We start from the raw sequence: 18,573 nt of genomic DNA, 5'->3' as shown, positions 1-18,573 counted from the left end.
TTAGGATTAAATTAACCTCGAACTGTAATTCAAATATACTGTACATTACATATTTGTTGGCCAAAGACAGTTTACTGGAGGTGGTACACTTCCACTGCATTGTGATTTTTTAGGAACTTTGTCTATTTATTTATTTATTTTCAAAGTTTTTTTTTGTGGCTTTTTGCCTTTATTGGACAGGGACAGCTGAAGTACAGACAGGAAAGGGGGTAGAGAGAGGTGACGACACACAGCAAAGGGCCACAGGCGGGGGTCGGGACTGGCAGCTGCTGCGGAGGACTGACAGTCTCTGTACATGGAGCGTATGCTCTACCAACTGAGCCACAGGAGCACCCCATCTACTTATTTTTTATACACAGATTGGCAAAATGTTAAAGCACTTTATATACCTGTTTTACTGTATAAACCTTGGACCTACAGTAGATAATGGGTTGGAGTGAATAACATTTTGTGGTTATTTAGGCATCTTAATATCATCAAATAATCATCTTTCAGTACAACAAAGACCACAAATAATACCAGGTTACTGTACACACACACACACACAGTTTACAGCATACAGTGTATGAACACATGCTCATGCACACACACACCTATTTCTAATAAGTGTGTCTCCTCCTCTTTCTCTGAAATACACACTCAGTCAGGCACACACACACCTCCAGTATCCTGTCTCCAATCCGGAGGGTGCCATTATGTGCTGCCGGGCTGTCGGGGCTGATGTGCTTGATGAAGACTCCCCTCATCATCTCTCCACTGCTCAGTCTGCGGCCCATGCCTCTGCCTCCCATTATGCTGATGCCCAGGGACTGGCCCGGTGCTCGAGTCAGCCGCACACTGGAGCACAGAGCGGGATACGAGGAACATTCACACATACTGTAGAGCTGAAAATCCTCCTTACAGTATGGTTACAGTCAGCGATGATGAATGCATGTCTTCTGCATGCCTGACGAGGACCTACTTGGTTTGAAACATTACCGCAAAAATGCACAAGAAGGAGAATTAATCCAGTGGGTGAGCTTTTTTTTTTTTTCCCTTTCAGTCTCCCTCTATCCGCTGCTTAGGGCTGCGGATAGAGTTTCAGAGATTAAGTCAAAACAATAGAATATTATACCTGCCAGGGAGAGACACACAAAAGCTGGTCTTTGCATGCAGTGCAGCTTATGTGATTTATCCAAGTGGGATGCAGTCATAAATGCGATAAATACAGGTTGTGAAAGTAGTCGGTCTCTCTGGGCCAAAGACATATGAGTGTGTTGAGTCTGCGCTGTGCTGCTCTACCCCTGCTGTGAACATAACCTGAGCACACTAGGATTTTGCTAAGCTTCCTCTGGCAGAGAGAGGATAAAGGGTATCATGGGCAGAGTTTAGAAAAAAATAAGGGCTGGAAAATGGAATATCTGAATAAAATCTAATAACAAAAAAAAAGACAGTGTTACTCACATCAGTGATTCACTAACCTTCTGGGTTGATCCCAAATCACTGTGATATGAGAATGAAGCTCCTCTTCTACCTCGTCTTTGCCGTCCACCTTTATCTCCACCTCCAGCTTTGGTGCTTTCCCATCTGCTGTATTTTTATCCTTTTTCTCCTCTACAATCTCTCCATCTTCTTTTCCTTCCTCTTTCTTCTTGTGAGGAAGAGACTTTGGAATTAGCCAACTGATGATGAAAAACATGCAAACAGAAATAATAACAAATTAATGTTTGATGTTGATGAAAACCTGATGATTATATACACCATAGTCTATGCTCCAAATGTAATTTTCCTCAAAGGGAAATTCTCTGGACAGAAAATGCTTCTATTTCATTTTATTCAAAACAAATATGCATTCAGTTAATGATACTGTAACTGATCAAATAGTCTTTGTGTAGCTGCAGCAATTATTTTATTGATTAATAGTCAATTATCAGCAAAAAATGTCAAAACATTCTTTAATTCCAGCGTCTCAGATGTGAAGATTTGCTGCTTTTCTCTGTTTTATGTCACTGTGAATTTGATGTCTTTTGTTTTAGACTGTTGTTTGGAAAAACAAGACATCTGAAGGCATCATTTTGAGCTTCAGAAAAAAAATCTGACAAGCATTTTCCCAGTTTTCTGACATCTTAGAGTCTAACGATCCAAGAAATAATCCATATATCAATCCTTAGTCCTCTATTAAAGGCAGAATTCCCCACTTTTCATGTTCATGTCCAGCCAGTGTTGATGGTAAATGTAATAAATTTAAGCAATAAATTCCTCAGTGTGTGCTGTATAGACCGACTGAGCTGAGTTTGAAATCTACTCTTCTTCCTGCATCTAGTGATGTCACAATGACATTGGTTGGTGTTGAAGCTTTGTCATGCAGCCATGCAATTTAATCCTAACCCTTTGACAAAATGACTGGTGAAACATAAGGAGCACTGTTTGAACACTGAACAAACATCAGATTTTTCTACATTGTGTATATCAAGGTAGCTATGTCTTTAATATCTCTGGCTGTGTTCGGCCATTGCAGACTGTGTTGCAAATTAACAAGCAGGGCAATTTTAAGGCAATATGGGACTTATAAGACCAACACATGATTGTTGATTGATTACATTTTTTTTTTTTTATTCTATCTATATTGCACACTCTCATCCATGACACATATAAGTTAAAGCTATAATTTGTAACATATTTGCATTTAAATGTCGAAAAATGCTAGACCTATGTTACATATTTTGTCAAGTTATGTACTTGCATTAAGCCAAATGTTTCCAACCATATCCAAAGGCAGAAAAATACGTAATTTGCTCAAGGTAATGGTGCCCTTCTTACTAGCCACTAGATGCTGTGGCTTCTGGGAAAACATGGGACAGGTCAAATACTACAGAGAGTGAGGAAGGAAGTGGGCAAACCTAACTAGACATAGACATAAAAAAACTTAATATATTACCCTGTCCCTGAGCATGATTTTGGGATTTTTATCTCCAATGGTGGTTGTTTAACAATGAAGACAACAACTCCCATGATCCCACATTACTCATCAAACTACATCTTTTGTTACCGTTTTAATGTGGGAGAAACCCATAGGGGCAGAATTAATATATTACATTATTACTATTTCCGCTTAGATTCCTGGACTTGCTGTGGACGACCAAGCATGTTGGTGTGTTATATTATTTTTTCAGGTACTGACACACTCATACATCGCCAGTAGCAACTTATATTGGCAGGCCTTGAGAAGATACAATGCTTTAGGTGTAAATAGCCCTGAAAAAACACATTTTCTGCCAGTGAGGTCACACATAAGATAGTACAATTGTCTATGTGTGTGTGTGTGTGTGTGTGTGTGTGTGTGAGCATGAGTGTTAACACATATATACACCATCTTTGTATCTATACACACACACACACACACACACACACACACACACACACACACACACACATATATATTTTATATATATATATATATACTGTACATACACTCTATGTGTGTGTGAGTGTGGAAGAAAGAGGTAGAGAAGGAGAGAATTTTTCATGAATATATTTAACGGTAGAGGGCTGTAATAAGCCCATGGAGGTGAGTGATAGTGGTGCTATCTGCGCAGCAGGAGCCTATAGCCAGTTAAGTTACAGAAGAGGGCAGAACAAATGGTTCCACCAGGGCTGAAAGAGAGCGGCCAGGAGAGGGGGGATAGGACCAAGGCAGGGAGGAGGGGGGGAAAATGAGGTAAAGAGAAAAAGACCAGAGGAAGATGAGTGAGGGAGAGGAAGATGAGAGACGGATGTAGACACAAAGAGTCAAGAGAGAAGTCTAGCAGGGAGAAAGAGAGAGACAAAGACAATGTATTGAAAGATAAGAGCGAAAGAAAAGACTGCAGAGAGAAATGGGAGTGAGAGAGGGAGGAGAAAGGCAGAGGCACGAAGATGGAGCGAAGGCAGGGACAGACAGAAGCGAAACAATTCATTTTCGCTGACAGTCAGCACTGAGATCCATAAGCGAACAGCTAAATATAACTCAGAGATTCAACATTCAGAGAAGCTGCTTTTTGCCTTTACCACGGAGAAGAATGGAGAAGAGAAAAATACGGACTGGAAGAGACTCACGCTGAGCTGGTGGCACACTGAAATACATTGTCTCCTCATGGATACGGTTAATTAAAGTGTCAGATAATAACTCAGATCATTAGTAGGACCTAAGCGGGTAACTGAAATGTGTGATGTGTTACAGCTGCTATAAAAATCAAAAGCCTGAGGATAACAAATTGAAAGAAATCACATCAGACAATGTATAGCTATTTCATAAACTGATTCCTCTGCAGAAAACATATCAACATGTAATAAAGCTGGAGCCTTGAAGTCTAATAAACCCTGAGACAGGTTTATCTGGCACTCTGGGGCTGGAGTCGGGATTAGGTGACCATAAATAACCTCTGGGTCTTACATTACCTTGAGTCTGGGGCCGGGGTGATGGTTGGGCCTTTGAATGAAGCAGAGGCTCGGACTACTGTTGGATTTGGAGTCGTGGCTTTAAATTTGACTGAGGCGGAGTGCTTGAGGGCGGAGGAAGTTGGAGTTGGAGCCATCGCAGCTCTGACCACACCGGGGGATCTGGCCGGGGCCGAGGCCGGCTCTGGTGAAGGGTTAGGTGGGGTGGGCGAGGAAGACGTGCTGTCTGCCGTAACGGATGCCAGAGGGGGTAAACACAGACGGGTGCGGTGCTCGTCCACCTGCTGGGCTGGGACGTAGGTTATGCTGAGGGGAAGCGAAACGTGGGAAAAGAAACGTGGGGGCAGGGTGAAAACATTTAAAATATTTATATAACATAAGTTCTCCTATTACTGTCTTCACAGCTGCACATGTATTTAACTTTCAGCACCAAACAATGAATTATGACATGGAGCAAGAAAAATGGCACAAAGCAAATGGTTTCAATGCAGGAAGATGGATTATTAGTGAAGAAGTGAATAATAAAATGCTATTGTTTAAAGCACTGGTTCCCAAACTTTTTCCTTATGGGTGTTTTTTTTTTTATCATCAAATAAAATGACAACCCCTTACTAAGTGACATATTTCATGGATATTTCATATTAAATTTAATAATGCCCCACTAAATAAAAAGTGAGGGGGAAACGAGACACCTGAAGCAATGTTTGTTTCTGAAAATAATTATTATCTTCTGAAAACAATTGATATAGAAACACTAACACTTTCTGAGGCTGCTGTCTTACATGTCAAATAGTTTAAAGTGCTCTAAAATTATAGATGTGCCCCACTCCATCAACACTGTTTGTACTGCAGTTGGTACAAAATGAGAAGAATAATGACTAAATGTATATTTTAATGTCACTAAAAGATGCATTTCTGTTTCAGGACAGTTCTAAGAGTTTCCGAAACACAACATTTATGATTAAAAAAAATATATTTTGCATAAGCCCAGATCTATCTATGCTGCGGCATAATTGATGCCATTTAACTGAAGTGTCAAGGACGTCATTAAAGTCCCTCTCTCCCCCACTTCCATTCTTGTGTGACGCTACCAGCAGACATGCAGTATGAATCTAGCGAAAGAGCCAATTTCTGAGCTCCACTCATGGTGGCAGATTGAATATGGAGGTCTTCTCTGCTAAGCTGTTGTGACTGAGCCATGTGGACAGCCTGTCTTGTCTCAACAGAGGCAGTTTGATAGTGACAAGCCCTCACCCTTCTATGTCTGTCTTATTCTGAGGCTGCCAAAGCAACTCATCTGCCTCCACTCTCTGTTAGTTTGTCTGCAGTGCTGTCAGGAGGAGGCAGTGTGAGCATGTGTGTGCCAGTGAGTGTTTTCGTGTGTGTGTGTGTGTGCGATACATAAAGACAGAATGCATGTGTGTGTTCATCTCTGTGTGTATTGTGTGTGCATCTATGAGAGGCTCTTTAAAACGCTCTTTTATTCAGAAGCGCACTGTTCAAGGTGAGATGAGTGATGAATTATTCAGAGATATTTCCCATCGCAGGAAAAAGGTGTTTTTGGAGGTTAGACCATTGAAAGGCTGTGTATGTGCGTGTGTGTTTCTGTGTGTGTGTGTGTGTGTGTCTCTGAAAAAGCAAGAGAGAGAGAGGGAGCGGGAGAAAGAGACTGAGAGGTTGTGAGAGAGAGTGAGTGGGTGTTTTGCAGGGCAGCGAGGTGGTGGAGGTGAGGCACATCTCCAATCAGCCAAACAAGCATTGTCAATGTGGAGCCATAACTGCTGATGTTAGAGCAAGTAATAATTTACCCAATTCCCCCTCAGGCAATCTTTAAAATTTCATCATCTAATCTAATTTAACATGACTGCAGCGCCTCCGTCAACTATGACTGCAGTGTCAAAAACAAGGTGGTAATGGAGATCCAAAGTGAGACAAGATCATTTATAGGTGACGATGCAGTGAAAGTCGTGTGTGTGACCGCGAAGAGAACATACTTATGTTTATGATGGACATATACTCACTCATTCGAGTCACACAGACTGTCAAGATCTGCATGGGTAGATCTAGAAAATGTGAGCAGCATTCAGTTACTTTTGTTTTGCATTGGTAGACTGACTTCATTCCCAAAGGAGCTTTTCTACATTCTCTCTTAACTAAGAACTCTGGCTTTTCTCGTTTTTCAACCAAAGACGTGTTTGAACTATGACATGAGGTAAAATGCAAATATAATAAAAATTGGAATTTATTTTAAATATGCCACCCACCCATCTAGGTTTAAAGCTGGATCCAACAAAGCGCTCTGTTTGTTTTGTGTCGCAAGTTGTGGCCATGAGTCATGTTTGAGAAGTAGTAAAAGCCATTAAAGGGCGCAGCACTGTATGGCTGCATTTGAGTGATGTGCAGGTGAGTACACTCTCATGCATTTTTTTTTTTCAAGATCATAAATGGAGCTCAAATATATATGCAGCGATAAGAACAATGATATTATTCAAACAGATGTTGTGATGCCATGTCTGTGGCAGTTTGTGCCAGGAGGATGCAGCACACCTGTGGCACAGCTGGAAATGTATAAGGTGGTTTGTAGGGGGGTGGAAATCATAGACATATATACATAGTAGGGGTGTCAAAGTTCTCCAAATCCACGATTCAATTTGACTTTTGATTTTAAGGTCACAATGGGGTATTTGATTTAAATATATTTTTTAAGCACTGATGGCTATGCCATTGTCTTGTCTTGTGGGTTTTGATTCATAAAGATCAAAATACTGGGAGAATCACTGATTGTGCTTTTGATTTTGATCCATTTTCAGTTTAGCTCTTTTTGATCAATTTTGAATTTACAATCAGCATTCAGCCCGATGCTGTGATGCATTAGTGTCACCATCATATTGATCTGGTCAAGCCTGACCTGTGGACAAATGTAAAAGTGGGAGCTGCCTTTTTTTTTTTTTCTGCATAAAAAGCATTATAATGTTTATATTTCTCAACCTATTTCACTGAGTCGGTTTCATATCCCAGGGTCTATAATCAACATGGAGTAGTAGAAGTTTTTTTTTCTAGCTTAATGTATCATGAATCCTTGAATATAAAAGTCGATGTTGGGCATTACTGGGCTATCCAAAAAAAACCACAGCTCCCCTGTTTACTGGCCAGTCTTGACCGGACCAATATCGCACCAAGGATGACGTATGATGTCGATGGTGGAAATCATCATGGCAAATCGAATCTTCTAATTGCTTTTGAAAGCATTTCATTTCCTGTGATGGCTTACTGATAGTTTCCTGATATTGACTGGCTTCTCCAAAGAAGAAACCTATTTCGCAAGCCATGAATTAATCCTGGACAGTAAATATGAAACATTTCAAAAAAGGCCACTGTTAAGATATGTTTTCTTCTTTTTGATTTTTAACGGCAGTTGGCAATCACTGTAATTGGTCACCGTGTTTTCTGTATGCAACGATGTCAAGTTTTACATTGAAGACAATGAACCTTTTTCACAGCAGCCACACTGATATTTAATAGCAGGGTAAACACTGGTGTTACCGATTATACTAATTAAAGTTTCATTTCATTTAGTGTAGCAGAGCCTTTGTGGAGAACCTACATGCACAATAGCAGCACCCTGACTCTGTGTGGGTCGTGTCTAGAAGGAACTCCAGAACCACGAAAGATCTTGTGAAAGTGATCTTTTTTTAGATTATTTTTGGGGCCTTTTTGCCTTTTATTTGATAGGTGACGGCTGAAGATGTGACAGGAAAGGGAATAGAGAGAGAGAGGAAAACACACAGAAAATGGGCCACAGGTGGGAGTCGAACCAGGGGCCACTGCAGAGGACTGACAGTCTCAGTATGGGTGCATGCATTGCTAGCTGAGCTACAGGGGTGCCCAGAGAGTGTTCATTATAACCAGAACCATGATCTTTCACTAGCCTTAATCAATTATTTTCTGCCCCGAAACCTAACCAGATTTAACCACAACGTTGTCATATTAAAAAAACGTAACTGCTTTCTACAAAGTATATGTTCCTCTGATTGAGCTGAATGAAACAGAACCTTAAATACTATCATTGGTAACACCTGTGTTTATCTGTTGGTGTCTATAAAAGGTGTTCAGTATAAAAAAAAATCAAACTGGTCAATTTCCTTAATGTCATACAGGCGTTTTCAATTATTATTCCTCATTAGACCTCGTCAGAGGACTGTGTGGGCATGTATAGACAGTGCCTGGTCAAAATCCCTCTGACCCTCCTATTAGTTCTATCACACCTACTTCATCAGGGCCGGAGAGCAACACCTTCATCTTTTGGGCTGGTGATCTCATGTTAACCCAACATGCACAGCTCCACCCAGCTTCAGCCTGAGCAGATATCCAGTTATCTGCAATAAGTGAAAACACCTGTCTGGGTGTGCAGGGTCTTTTTCACAGGAGACGTTTTGGCATGTCACGGGAGGAAAAGCACAGGTGTAAATAATGAAATTAATGGTGGCTGAATTCCATTTAGGTGCCTTGTTTTCAGCGGTCTGTGCTGGCTCACTGTCACACTGGCACTTAGTGGGGGACCAGAATGAGGCCACTGTTAATGTTATTAGTAACACCTGTGCTTTTCCTACCATGACAAGTCAAAATGTCTGCTGTGAAAAAAAGACCTGGTAACATCACAAAAAACCTCCCATAGTAATTCTGTTAACTTTAAAGGAGCAGTCCAAATAGTAAAGTTGATCTATATATGGTATATTAAATAGGTCATGATTTAATATACAATCTATGGTTAAAGTGAGCTGTTTCCCTCCACCTCCTCCTCTCCATACTCAAAGCTCAGACGGGCTCCCTGCAGGAACCTACATGAGCGCAAGACGAGCAAAACATTATTCTTTGTCAAGTGACAGCGAGTCCTATACTGTAAGTTGATCAGCTGTTTATTACTGTCAGTTGTCTGTCAATGTAAAGCAAAGCCTGTGATTCCAAAAACAAAAGCCCACTGCTTCAAAAACGCACACTCTGGAATTTGAGTTCAGTGACAGATGTTGTGGCTCCGAATGGAAATTTCAGAAAAAAACGTGCTGGATGTAGCGTTGTCGTCGTATTTCAATGTCGTGACATGTGTTCTCAGTAGAATTTGTCTGAGCTGTCTGTAAACCCACCAGAAAGATAATTTACATATTTATCCTTTACGTTTTTTTGTTTTAAAAATTCTGCTAAAAACAAAACAACCAAAAATGTCTGTGCAGCTGCTGTCAAAAATAGCAAAACATTCACTGCTGTGACTACTTGATGATGATGAAGCCATTCTCTACAACAATTAAGAAAAGTGAAGAATTAAGCAGCACTTCAGCCATTGTGAAGAAGATGACGCACACAGTGTTGCTCATCAAGCCACCCAGTGGTTTTTGAGGATTAATGAGGTGATGCAGAGGGAGCTCAGTGACGTAGAGGGAGGAAACTTTCATAGAGTTGTGCCAATGAAAGGATCACCTGTTGTTTTTTTTTTTTTAGCCCAGAACGATTATCTCTACACACTCGAATACCAGTGACTGACTCTCAGAGGTGGAAAGTAACCAAGAACAAACACTGTACTTAAAAAGAACTTTTACTACCTACATTTTAACACAAATATGTGTACTTTCTCCTCCTTATATTTTCAAAACAGGCTTGTTACTTTAGTTTTAATGCGTTTGAGGGGAATTGTTGATTATTTTTATTTCACATCATGGCACGCCTTCTTCCCAACATTAAGACCAATTTGAACCTAAATGGACGAAAAACAAGACGTAAATTACATAAAAGATGTAATAAGACGAAAACAATGTAAAAAACCTAACAGGACAAAAACAACATAAAAGATGTAACTGGACGAAAACAGTGTAAAATATATACTCAACCCGAGAGAAAAGGTGAGGTTCAGTTAGCTTTAGCGCAGAAACAGCAGGTAAAAATTTCCTTCAAAGGGCGACTTCTTACATTTATATTTTGAATACATTTCCAGAGCCTGTACTTTTTCACTTTTACTTGAGTCAAGAAGTTAAAGTTGAACTTCAGCCTTTACCAGACTCTTTTTTTTCTTCCAAGTATCTGTTCTCCTACTCGAGTAAAGAATGTGTGTACTTTTGCCACCTCTGCTGGCTCCTCACCTCATCTCTGGCCCTATGACAGAGTGTCTGCGGAGCATGGCCCTGGCCCTGGCGTTGGTCAGGTTGGAGGTAGGTTCTCCGTTGATGGCCAAGATGGCGTCCCCAACCCCCAGCCTGCCATCCTGGCTAACAGAGCCCCCCTGGACAACACTGCGCACCAGCATGCCTGAGCCGTCCTTGATAGCACTCACCGACATCCCTGCCAACACGCACACATGCACACACACACACACACACACACACACACACACACACACACACACACACACACACAAGCACAGGTGAGTGGAGGGTTGGCTAAGGCTGCTTTGAATGCATGCCAAACAGACAGTCGCACAAACAAACACCTGACAGTGGCATAATCAGCATAATCAAGACAGACACTAGGCAGATTAGCACACAAACATGGCTACACATGCTTGACATTTACACAGCATCATCCTTCACAGTCACACTCGCAAAAGGTGCACAAACACAATCACACACTCACACCCACACAGGGCACAGGTGACTCTAGGGGTAACACATGCCAGTCGCACAAACACCTGACTGGCATTATCAAATTGGATGCTAGGCGGATTACACAAATACTTCATTAATGCAAACAGGCAGAAGCAGGTAAATCAGGTATCACACACACACACACACACACACGCACACGCACACCTTGTGCACACACGCACACACACTGCAAGACAGGGAAGGCTTCAACACGTAGTCTATGGCACTTGCGCACTACACTGCTAATGGAGGACTATGCACATCCACAACACTATGGTCGTACATAATTTGAAATTGGTCAAAGAAATGACTTTGTGCTTAGTTTTGATCAAATAAATAGTTTATTGTTTTTTGGTATGACATTCAAATTACAATACAATCATAGTGCCTGGAATACATTGGACTGGAGACACGGCTACAAACGCTGACAAAACAAACAGAAGACACACATTTTAAACACATGAGAGGAAGTCTGAAGTACAGTAATAGTGACGAATGCCTACATATCCAAAGTTGTTGAAATACTAGAACAACAAAACACATTTTTATAATATAAATCTCTGATGTTCAATAATAATTTATGGTAAATTAAAACATGGGAATTTCCATATGAAAATCTATTTGTTTTGACCTCCACAAAACATTGTTAGAGTACCATAAATTTACAGTAAGTGCAACAGTTCCACACAATTCAAAATTAAGCAAAGACTTCTAAATAGGCTGCTTATATTCATGTTTTTAGACGAGCAAGGCAAGAAAAAAAGACCTCATTTTAGTCTCTCAAACCGTTTCCTTTTACCACCTGCTCTGAAAGCCATACAGTCTCTGTACTGTAGTACAAACCAACCGTGCAATGTCTGTACTGTACATGTTAGCATGTCTCACTTCCAAAAGTTGGGCATTTAAAGACATAGTTACACAATGGATCAAATTGTACATGGCACCTAACAACAGGAAGAATGTAAAGTAGTACAAATAATTGTACTACAGTACCATTGCTCATAAAAAAATCTCCAGCATTCGGATAAAGACCATAACTCTGCCCCAGCTGAAGCATTTGCTTCAAAATCAAACGTATTTATATAAACCAAAGACACAGAACATCTGTAAACCTTCCAGAAAGCCATGCTACATTAAATATCTCAGCAAGAACATCGACAATATTTTAAACAGATGAAAACCAAAGAATGCAGTGACACACAGACTATAGGTTATGACCTTGATTTTCTCTACCGAAGAACATTTACATAATTTTTTAAACTTTAAACACACACACACAGACACACACACAAGTAGTGTGGCGCCTTATTAGAGCATGTTACCAGAATACAAATGAGTTTGCTCCCTCGTGCTTTGCATAGTGCCCTTAGATGAAAGTGCGTGAGCGCCTCAGACCCTGCTGTTTCCTCCCTGTCATGTTTGAACAGCTCTTGCAGCAGTTGAGACAATGTACTCTCAAAACTGTATAAAACATATATATTTATATCAGCATTCAAATATATACTCATTGGTTTTAATATGACTTCTTTAAATGATTTCACGGTACTTTGACCCCCAGACTAGTCGGACAAACACACACATACAGTACACGCGCACAAACACACACACGGTAATCATCTCCTCTCTCAGGTATGAGGAGTACATCACTTCACCACTCCTCTTCAGGGCAGTCGTCATCACCACCGCCTATTAGAGTCATTATCGCCATGCCAGCGACGTACACACACCAAGACACCATCACCATGAGAAAGACGGAGAACATACCAAGGCTACGGTTGCCCCGGACAACAGTGATTGTCCTCTCAAAGCTGGTGCGGGGGGGCAGAGGCGGCGCTTGCTGCCTATCGTCGTCTTGCATGATGCTGAAACGATGTCGCAGCTGGTTTTCCTGTGAGAGAGACAGCAGAGGGCAGGAGTGAGTAAGAGCATCAAGATGGAGCGACGAATATATAAAACAAGAGTCAGAGAGGAAGCCTGCCATTGGCCAACTATTTTATTTGACATTCTCTTCCCCTTCCACTCCTAGCGCTGCCCAAGATGATTGCGATTAGTTTAACGAAATAAAAACAAGAAAGTATTGCAATACAACGCAATTGGAGATTGGGCTAGAGATATACTTGTTTAATCATGGGTTTGCGTTTAAATATGTGTAGCATTAATGTCTGTGGAAATGCACCATCACTCCTAATGGACACAGGATCCACAAGGCAGCCAGGTTGCGTAGGGATGGGCAGGGGGGCGTTCGCGAACATGCAGTTAAAACCAAGTATATCTCTGGTGTTACAATCGTCTGGAGATTTCTAAATGTAATGTAGGCACTTTAACGGTGACAAGTACACCTGCTAACACATCTACACATTTTTTTAAGGACACGCCTTATTGGACACAACACTTATCTCCCCTTTTCCTTCTTGTTCTGTAGTAAGCACATGATGTCATGTCATACTGATTACAGGCTGCTCTAAAGACTTGGTTTGGTTCGGCAGTGGAGGGATTTTCTCAAAATCTCTTTTTCTATCAAGTAGGGCTACAAAATTAATCACAATCGCAGTACAATCCCAATATGACCAAGTGCAATATCCAAATTGCAGAACCAGAACCAAAACGCAGATTTTTGACAAAGGGAAAATGTGTGAGAAAATCGCAAATAAAACACATCCACCAACCATTTTCCATACCAGCCTTGAGTATGGGAAATACTGGTCCACACCAAAGTAGAGGACCAACCAACTGAAACTGACACTCCTAGAGCCATGCCATGCTGCATGGCTAAAAAGTCAGGAATTCAAGAGTCTGGTGACTAATAAATAAGGCTATAGGTTATAAAGGCAGCAATAATGGTGGACAGTTATTGATTTCCCTCAACATATGGTTTTAGTGCACATTACATGTAACAAATCATACAACTTCTAAAAAAGAAAAAGAAAACAGATAATGTGGCAGTAATGTCCTAAACTACCATAGTCACAACCAATCAGATGTCAGGTGTTGACACAAGAATTACTTCAAACAAGCATTAACTCTCCAAGGTGAAGGCCTTTGGAGTAATTCTGAAATGTAAAACATGCAGGAAGGTAGACTTCTTTGCTCCCCCCGGGCACTTCCCAAAGAAAAAGGGCAACGAGGAGATCGTCTTTGAACCTTCAAGGAAAGTACAAGCAGCACTGAAGTTCTGAAGCTACCTCTGCAACAAGCCTGTCTTTGATGAGAACACACTGACACTTGCTGCACTGAGTCTCTTTGTGCGTGTGTACGTGTGGGAGACATTGAGGCAGCACTGTATGTCCTTGTGCTACACCAGGTGCCAATGCCGTGCAGGCAGCAAGCACTTTTCATTGAGAGGCAATTGTTGGTAATTAAGCAAAAGCAAGTACAAAAGGCCGCCTCAATAGGATTGAGTTGAAGCCACAATGCAGGAACAAGTCTTTGACACCGAGCACTTTCTCTATACCTGACCCAGTGATACTGATACAGCCGGCTGTAAGCTCCCTGACAGCAGAACGTGAACGGAGACAGCAGACACTGTCATACTAATATCCAGCTAAAATGGCTACCCACAGAATCTCAGGTTTGCATGGTAATGAGCAATGCTTCCTGTGTGATGGACTGCAAGCTGCGGTGTTACTGTAACTGTCACTGCAAAGATGTTTCCTGCTGAGTCTGAAGCATCGAGCAAGAATAATTTACAAGAATCCTGTCAGATGATTGTGCACAATGATTCAACACACATATGAGTTCATGTTTATGAAACACGTTTAAAAACACATTTTAAAGGTGCAATATGTAAGAATCGGAGGATTTTGGCCACCTGCCGAATTAAGACTCCAAAGAAATAGAGGGGACCGCTAACTGCTGCTAACTGTAGCTGCTAACTGTAGCTGTTAACTGTAGCTGCCGTTTGCTAGTTAGGTCAGCTAGCCTCGCAGCCAGTATTGGTCCTATTAGCTGACTCTTGTTGTTTATAACTAATTTTTCTGTTTAATAAGGAAAATCTAAGTTAGGACATTACATTCCTTAACATTTTGTGATTATATTTTGATCACTGATTGGACAAAAAAACTAAGAGAGCTTGTGCAACATAGCTAACTACATCAGACGATCACCTCTTGAGTTTAGCACGCTAACTTCAGTAGATACCTGTGCAACACTATATACAGATGCCTTTGATATAATGTCAGAATTGTTATTTCTTCACATTCTATTGATAATTTTAGTTCATTTTTGAAGGTATTCAAATTCTCTGTACATATTGCATCTTTAAAGTGATAGACAATTTCAGCAAGGACTGTGACAATTCTATTTATGTCAGATCTATTTTCTAAACTAAAATGAACAAACTATTTGTCAAATGTAAGACAAAAACAAACTGCCCTCTGACCACAAAAGCTAATTAGTGAGCAGAAAGTATGTTTGTTTTTGCTAATATTCATTTTGTGTTGTATACATACCGCTGTAGCGTAACACGGCTGGATGACACTGTTGTCCTCAGAATTGCAAGTGTTGGTGTTGGTGTTAGCCTCTGCCGCCTCTGCTAGCAGGCTGACCTGAGTGTGGCTGTCGGTGTCATCGCAGGAAGCCCGTGTGCTCCTCTCTGAGATGGGTGTTAAGCCGCCACACAGTTCCAGCTGAGGATGCAAAATCCCAAAGTTGAAGTTAAGGAGTTTGGAGAAGAAAAAATATATATGTATGTGCTTAAAAAGTGAATAAATTCACATGGAATCAAACAGGCTAAAAAAAGGTGACTGTAAATTAGACACCCTCTTCTCCTCTCCCCTTCTCTCTCCATCTGTAGTGTGGTTGAGCATTGTGTTCATCTCTCAGCTGCATTAAATATTCAGACGGCCTGTAACTGGAGTCTCTGTTCCTTGTTACTAAGCCACAGTCCACAACAAAAGGGAGAAGAAATACTGTACTCGCAAGGAAAACATACATTTAAGTAACTGTCTTACCATTTCTGTGGAAGTTAATGTCTCTTTTAATAAAATTATGAATATGAAATTGCATTTTGGGGAAGAATTTTATGAAATGCTGAAAAAAATCGGTGATATGATGATATACATTGTAATACAATGTAGAGAGACCACTTACACCACAGTAATCATCCCTTTGATAACTCTGGGTGTGTTAGGCCATTATGGGCAGTATTGCAAACCAAAGAGCAGCATTCCTTGAAGTTGTGGTGGATTTTCTTTTTTGCATTATTGTGATGAAGCACCTCAATTTGTATTTATAGGCATTTAATTTCTGGATTAGCCAAAAGCAGACATTTCTGTCAGACCATTTTACCCATGAACAATTTCTCAATTGATTTCCAAGAAAATTTACTGCAACATGATTTTTATTGATAATGCAACATAAAATAATATACATCAGGATGAGGATTTTATCCATATCTCCCACTTCTAGTTGCGCAGATCATAATCTTTTGGTTAAAGACTTAAAGTCTAAACAGAAAAGTTTTAAATTCTCTCCCTATTCTATCAAACTAGTATTGTTTGTGCACTTATAAGCTATTGTAATGATGTGCATTTCATAGCAATAAAATAGTTTCAATGACATTAGCCTCTTCTTTTGCACAAGTAAGTAACTACAGCAGGGGCCACTGTTGGGTGGAAGAGTGACGGCAGAAGAATACAGCAGCAGAAAAACAGGGAATTTGTTCGTTAATTTAGTTGATAACGGAAGCATATTTTTTCCTTCTGCCCATTGGCAGATTTGCTAGTGAAAGCAAGGATTACAGGGAATCAATCTAAATGCGAATGGTGTTATTTCTCTATAGGTATTACAATGAGCGATCAACCTTTAATTCATAATGATGAGCTAAAGCAAAAAAGTTTCCACTTTCCACTTTAAGGTCACAAAAACATCACTAAATTCAATTCAAGTTCCCCACACAAAAATTGAAATTTCCTTCTTAACAAATTGATCAAGTACTTGAATTTAAATCTCTTTACATACTGGCAATGGTTTGGCAACTCCAATGTGGACAGGGCCGTAGCCGGTGGACTTCAGGACGTGCACAGCATAATCCAGGCTGGAGCCTTCCAAATCAGTTTCATTAACGAACATGAGTCGGTCACCGGGTAACAGCCGACCATCTCGATCTGCTACACCTCCAGGCACCAAGGACCGGATTACCAGGACTGTTTTAGTGGCATCTTCTGGATCCTAGAGTTACACATCGGGATGGAGAGAATCATTTACTGAGGATATACATGGAAAATTCTGGATAAATATAGCAACACTAAAAAAAGAAAGATGAATGCAGGTAAACAGCATAATAAAAACATCCAGCTGTAGTAAAAGCTGCTATTTCTTGGATGTGTTTTTAATATTAAAAAAGCATCAGTTGACAGAGAACTTTCCAGTCTCAGTGGTTTAGTGCACAAATATACATAAAGTCCACATGTTTCTCTACTTTCTTAGTATTTGTTCATGCTCACCCTATCCGACCTGACACTGATATTCTTAGACTGCAGCCTATTCCATTCTGTACTATTTGTGGAAAGGCTCAGGGGCATGTCTCTGACCTGGTAGTCCAAGATACTGAAGCCCAGTCCCGACTCGCCTTTCTCCAGCTCCACCACCTGAGCCTCTCTCTCCCACATGGCCAGAGGAGGTGACATGGGGGGCACGCCACGCTTGGTGATGTCCTCAGCCGTAGGACAGGGGATGACACAGCCCTGGTCCAACTGGGACGAGCAGAGAGGAGGGAAAGGACACAGGAAAGGGGATAGATTTACAAGAGAACTGGCATGTCGGAGGCGTTATCGAGTGTTCAGTGTCTGTAACAATTCTAGTATGGTTTATCCTTTTGTGTGTCATCACCTTGTCGTTGAACTCAGCCAGCAGCTCTTTCAGGGTGAGATGGACATCATCCTCATCTTCCTCATCACTGTCGGGAATTGCAGGCGGCACAATGCGAGAACACACCAAGAAAACATGCATCGGCAGCTCCTTCAGAATATTGACAACCTCCTTATGTGTCTCTCCAATGAGTGGGATCCCATTCACCTGCCAGGAAGATACATCATATGTATACAGTATTTGCTAAAATAGATATTCCTATGATCAGTAATAGGCTGAGTCAAAAAAGTTGGGACATTCTGTAAAATGTAAATAAAAAAAGAGTGTGGTTTCGATTGAATACAGTTCAAAATCAAGATAATGTTGAAATGTATAAACTTTACTATCATGATCGGATATGAAAGGAGCATCCTTGAAAGGCTCAGACATTCACAAGCAAAGATGGAGCAACTTGAGGTTCACTGATTTGTGGAAAACTGTGTGGGCAAACAGTCCAACAGTTTAAGAATGTTTCTCAATACAAAACTGCAGGAATTTAGAAAATTCGTCATCTGCAATTCATAATATCTTTTCGGAGAATTCAGAGAATCTGCAGAAATCTCTGCATGCAAGGGGCAAGGCCGAAAACCAACACAGAATGTCCGTGACATTTAAGCCCTCAGACGTCACTGCATTAAAAACCTATATAATTATATATAGGATACTACATGGGCTTGTGAAG

At 40.7% G+C, this 18,573-nt stretch overlaps 1 protein-coding gene across 1 annotated transcript in view; it reads right to left on the bottom strand.

Annotated features, from left to right (window-relative positions):
* The window catches only part of LOC146330032 (multiple PDZ domain protein), a 52,848-nt gene that overhangs the window by 19,339 nt on the left and 14,936 nt on the right, over positions 1-18,573 (bottom strand). Inside the window, exons 15-23 of the mRNA XM_084715470.1 lie at positions 17,874-18,059; positions 17,576-17,737; positions 17,004-17,213; positions 15,494-15,670; positions 12,810-12,933; positions 10,545-10,743; positions 4,417-4,722; positions 1,461-1,661; positions 660-837 (exon numbers count right to left, since the gene is read on the bottom strand). Coding sequence (XP_084571596.1) covers positions 660-837; positions 1,461-1,661; positions 4,417-4,722; positions 10,545-10,743; positions 12,810-12,933; positions 15,494-15,670; positions 17,004-17,213; positions 17,576-17,737; positions 17,874-18,059 — 1,743 coding nt within the window. The remainder of the gene's footprint in view (positions 1-659; positions 838-1,460; positions 1,662-4,416; positions 4,723-10,544; positions 10,744-12,809; positions 12,934-15,493; positions 15,671-17,003; positions 17,214-17,575; positions 17,738-17,873; positions 18,060-18,573) is intronic.

This window comes from Lutjanus erythropterus, chromosome 3, assembly GCF_056507025.1.
Source record: "Lutjanus erythropterus isolate fLutEry1 chromosome 3, fLutEry1.hap2, whole genome shotgun sequence".
Lineage (NCBI taxonomy): Eukaryota > Metazoa > Chordata > Actinopteri > Lutjaniformes > Lutjanidae > Lutjanus > Lutjanus erythropterus.
The sequence above is the reverse complement of the archived record's forward strand: the minus strand, read 5'-3'. Positions and strand labels throughout refer to the sequence as shown.